At 32.5% G+C, this 5,331-nt stretch overlaps 1 protein-coding gene across 1 annotated transcript; it reads left to right on the forward strand.

Annotated features, from left to right (window-relative positions):
• Positions 1-910: 910 nt before the first annotated feature.
• Positions 911-5,092, forward strand: LOC145116646 (DNA double-strand break repair protein). Its single transcript, XM_079052968.1, has 6 exons — positions 911-1,144; positions 1,263-1,334; positions 2,011-2,044; positions 2,211-3,738; positions 3,993-4,083; positions 4,888-5,092. The coding sequence occupies exons 1-6, from the start codon at positions 1,065-1,067 to the stop codon at positions 4,925-4,927; spliced, it is 1,845 nt and encodes a 614-aa protein (XP_078909094.1). The 5' UTR covers positions 911-1,064; the 3' UTR covers positions 4,928-5,092.
• The last annotated feature ends 239 nt before the right edge of the window (positions 5,093-5,331 follow it).

A 5,331-nucleotide genomic window follows, 5' to 3' on the forward strand; every position in this document is an offset into this window, starting at 1 on the left:
ACGGACGCGTTTACTTTTTTGTGGCCCATTCGCCCAAAGTATAAAATGAAAAAAATTTCAGTTTAGGTCTTTTTTCCTATTGTTTTCTTAAGTTTGACTACTTTTTTTCTCTCAATGGAGCACCCGAAAAACAACCAGGTTTGTCTACTTTTCATCAAATTTTTACCGTGTTTGTGATTAGGAGTAGGTTTTGTATATGTGGTTAAATTTTTTTTGAAAAAAAATCGAAAAAAAAAAATATAAAACCGTAGGTTTCATACGAAACCTACGGTGTACAAGTGCCCAATGCACAAATTGTACAATGTCGACTTGTACACCTACGGTTTCGTATGAACCGTACGGATTTTTTTTTAAATCGATTCAATAGCATCGGACTTTATTTATTTTGTATTCGTATAATTTAAAAAAAAAAAAAAAAAAGAAACCGTAGGTTTTTTGAAAACCTACGGTGTACAAGCATTTACTGCACAGTTTGTGCAGTAAACACTTGTACACCGTAGGTTTCCCATAAAATACGTTTTTTTTTTTTTTGACAAAACAGTAGTTTTTTTTGACAACACAGTAGTTAAAACCCCCAAAATAGTAGATTTAAAAAAAAAAAACGTATTTTTTTTTGACAAAACTGTAGCCTACGGTTAGGGAAACCGTAGATTTCGAGATACCTACGGTTTTATATGTTGAAAATGATTTTTTTTTTTAATACAAAAAACGAAACAGTAGACGAATTTGGGAAACAGTAGACGAAACTCGAAACCTACGGTTTCGTGGGCTATATTTGGACATTTACTAATTTTTGGCTAAAAATTGCTAATGACATTCTTAATTTGGCTAGATTAGTAATTACCAAAAAGAACTAATAAGCTATTTTAAAAGCACCCACTAATAATTTCAAAACTCATTTCCCAAACACCCCTAAACTCCACCTAAACTCCACTGGCGCGGCTTCGGCGTAAAACCCTCGCCCAAAAACCCCTATAGACACCTTTTGGATTTCTGTTTCTGACGATTTTTTCGTACAAATCTGAAATTTGAGCAGCGTCTCCTTTGTTTTTTGTATCGCTAAGATGGAATTCTGGTACGAAGATTGCAAATCGTTGTTGGAACAAGTTAATCTTCAAGAGAAGGAGCTTAGGAACAAGAGAAGGTTTGTATTTCAGCTGCTTTATTCTCCAAATCTTCTTCAACAATTGCGTTTATCTTTGTTTACTTTTTGCTCATATAATTTCTAATTCCTGGTTATTTCTGATGCTGTTTGAAACAAGGTGGTTAATCGGATTACCAACATCCGGAAACGAAGCTGGCAAACTAAAAGAATCTAAATCTCAACCTGAAAGGTACGCGAGATAGGATTCAGTTCTGTTTATTAACGTGAGTTTACTTTGAGTTAAAACGTAGCTATGTTTCTAAAAGCTCTATCTGACTACTTATTAGTTCAAATTTTAGTTCTACGTTCTATATTGAGGGGTTTGTTTAGACATGGATATTGAAAATGATATGATATTGAATCATTCATTCATCATCTCTAACAACAGATAGTTTTTAGACATTGTAATCATCATTTTTGATGGTGTTGAGTGAGGTTTAGGGTTGTAATTATTTAAGAAAGTAATAGACAAAACAATGGTAAAAGCAAGTTTACTCAACACTTTTGATAATTAGTTTGTTGCAGCTAGTATATTACTACTGAAAGCTGATTATCGACACTTAAATAATCAAATAACTGTACAATATATGCAGAAGTAGGCTACCCTTACCCAAGCACCAAAAACTCATTGTTGCAAGTTATATTATTGAAATCTGATTATTAACACTTATGTGTAGCATGTTTGATAGAGTCAACAAGCACAAAACTCAATCTGTTAATTCCTTTTTACTTAAAGAATGAATTAATAGAGGAGTTATAGAAATGAGGCTTTCCCCATTAAGTCCTTACTATTTACAAAATTGCCCTTGTAGTCCGTTCTCCATGTTGGTTACTCATTTTGTAAAACATTTTTTTAATGTGTGCAGGCCCATACCTGAATACCTACTTAGGGAAGATGATGTAAGTGTTATTTAATTTTGATGAAATTATTATTGGTTATTTTTTGTAATTTAGGAGCGGAAGGCAAAATTTGCTAATAATGCATATTATGTTACCACTTCTTCCTCATTTATAGCCCACAATCTTTTATTCACATCTCCTGATATTTCTCAATATTTGCCTTCAGGTATTCTATGAAACTATAAGATCTTTTGTCAAAAAGCTAGTTGAAGAACCTGAATCCAAAAACAAATACCAAATTCTTCATGATGACATGCAACTTATTCATTCACCTACAGACATTACAACTCTTCTATTCCTAATGGATGACATGACAAATCAAGGCCTTTTCCAATTTGCCAAACTACTGACAAGTGGTTCAATTAAATTTGAAAAAACCCGTTGGAAAATGAAACAAATCATCAAACAACACCTCTTGAAAAACAACACCCCAAAGATAAAACTATCTAATGATCATTTATCAGTACTCAAGAATCCGCAAAATTTCCGTTGGAATCCTGAATCCCGTTTCATTCCCGATTCCGGTTCTTCCCATTCCGCTGTTCATAAGATACTTAGCGTACTCGAAGATTTACCCCCTCAAACTCTTTCCGCCATGCATCGAAAACTCCGTGGTATCAAAGATTACATTCCGAAGTTAATCTCAAAAAGATCCGGATGGAATCGCGACGTGTTGATCAAACGTTTGAGAGAAAAGTGTTTAGGGTTCCTTTCGAAACTTAGTGAAGGAGATTCATTACAAGAACCATTAGCAAAAGCAATGGAAGTTGCAGGGTTGACTTTAAAGTTGATTCAAGGACATCACTATGCAACCAACTTCATTCAATTTTCACCCGAAATTATCTCTCTTCAAAACGAGATTGCAATGTGTATCAAACTAGTTGACCATATTGAACTAAAACTTTTAAAGAAAATACAAATTATAATCGACCCTGATGTGAAATTATCTGATTCGTCTATACGGGTTAAGAATTTGTTGATGGAATATCTTTTAGAGTGTAGTGATATTGAGAACATTCCACAGTCTTTATTTAAAGTTCTTGCTATTATAAAGAAAAGTCCTAAAGGTAAAAATAAACGTATGGTGGAAATGAAAGTAGATGAAGAAGTGGAATGTATTTTGAACGTTAGTGCTTCTATGAAGCAAGTTTTGTGGGATGTGATCCCGGAAGATGATTTTGACCTAGAGTTTGCTGATGTGTACATGGAGGATCATGGAGAAAGTGATGGTGATGATATTTGTGAAGATAATGAACAACATATGGAAAATAATGTGTCTAATTTCAGTGATTTCAATGAAGAAGTAGGAAGTACCGAGGAGATTGAGATCAAACTGTCTAATTCCGATTCCATGGCTGGAATCAGTTCGATGGAATCGGATTCCTTGAATAGTTTGAAAGTTACAAATTCAATGCCATATCACTTGGTGAGTTTTGGAAATATGGATACGGATCGAGTTTGTGATAAAGATTTATGTTTGGAAAGGAATTTGGTGTTTGATGATGATAGGGGTATTTGTGGAAATCGGTACCTTGGTGTACAAGTTGCTAGTGATGTGGTGAGTATGGTGGCGTATCGTGTCATTGGTCGTATGTTGGGTGATTTTGCACGAATGGAAGGATGTGAACTGAATTCCAGTGATTTATGCTATCTTGAAAGTGGAAGCAATGATTTAAATAAAAAATACAGTAAAGGTACTTCTAACTACTATCTTCACTTCCTTTTCCTTTTCCTTTTTTTTTTTTTTTGCAATTTACCTTTTAGGGTATGTTTATTAGATGGAATGGAATGGAAAAGGTAATGGAATGAACCATTCCATTCCTTCTCCGAATCCATCATACCAAACACTACCTAAATAACCTTAAACAAATCCTTTGGTGTTAGATTACCTTTTATTTATGACTTTATTTGATTGATCCATTTAATAAATCTAAATCATATTTGGCAGCTGCGAGAAAAGAAAAAACTACTCCTGAGGAATATGACTGTTCAATCATGATTAAGGCAGTAGAAGAGCTAATTCCCTCTTTTCCTAAAAGGTATGCACTTTTAATAACTGAAATGCTTCATTTATATAATATGGTAAATATAAAAGATTCTTTATTTAAAAATGCGACAAAACTCTCAATCTCATGTCTATGAAAAATTGCAAATGACATGAATGTAATTAGAATACATTTTTGTTGGTTTTTATAAGGCTAAATGCAAGAAATAGCAACACACTTTTGAAAAACTAACTACTTTCATATCATTGTACTTCCAATTTTTTTGCTAGTTAAGGCATTGTACTTTGAAAAACTACCAAATTATAGCATTGTACTTTCAATTTTTTTTTCTTATTAGGACATTAGACTTTGGAAAATATTATCCAATTATAGCAATGAAAGTTACTTTGTATTCGGATGACATTGCTATAATTGAGTAGTTTTTTCAAAGTACAATGCTATAATAGGCAGAAATGAAAGTAGAGTAAATAAATGAAAGTAGAAGTACATTGGTATTTCTTGCATTTAAACTGTTTTTAGATCTTGATGTATAACAAATTACAAAGGTTATTATATTTGTTTATAGGCAAAAAATTACACCTTTTTGGCCTTTTTGCAAATAAATAACTTTTAGGGGGTTACTAGTAATATACAATAAAAAAAACCTTCAAAACCTCTCTTTTTTCAAGTATTACACCAAATCAAAAAAATTATTTTGCATAAAAGTCCACAGGGAGGCTTTGCTAATTGTACTATTAAACATATTTATGGATGTTATATCGTTACATTATCTTTTATTTGTATATAATTTTTATATGTCTTAAGTTTCTTTTTTCCTGAAAAATAAATGTTATCCAGTGAAGCAGATAGACTAAAGGAATTGATGGGTTGTAAATAAGCCTCTAAGAAAGAAGCTGATGACGAATCTATACTTTTGGTACAACATTTGAGGAATCAGGAACAATTTTGTGATGATTGACATGTAAATTTGGAAATGATTAAACATAATTTGCTCAGGGGCGTGTAGTTTTGTCCATAAATGGAAATGTGCTCTTTCTTTTTACTTGATAGACTTAATAGAGGCAAACTTTATTTGGTATTAGTGTTACGTTTGGCGTCATAGCTGAAACACTAGTCGATACCAAATTAGCTGATAAGCCAGCTGAAATATATAAAATAACAAAAAGACATTTAGAAGAATATGTTTTTTATAACAAAGCAGTAGGTCAAGCGGTTTGTCATCTCAGCGGGTTTATGAACCTGTTCAACCATTTATCAACCCATGCATTGAGTATTTATACT

The sequence above is a fragment of the Lactuca virosa genome, chromosome 5 (assembly GCF_052849685.1).
Source record: "Lactuca virosa cultivar CGN04683 chromosome 5, Lactuca_virosa_CGN04683_v6, whole genome shotgun sequence".
Lineage (NCBI taxonomy): Eukaryota > Viridiplantae > Streptophyta > Magnoliopsida > Asterales > Asteraceae > Lactuca > Lactuca virosa.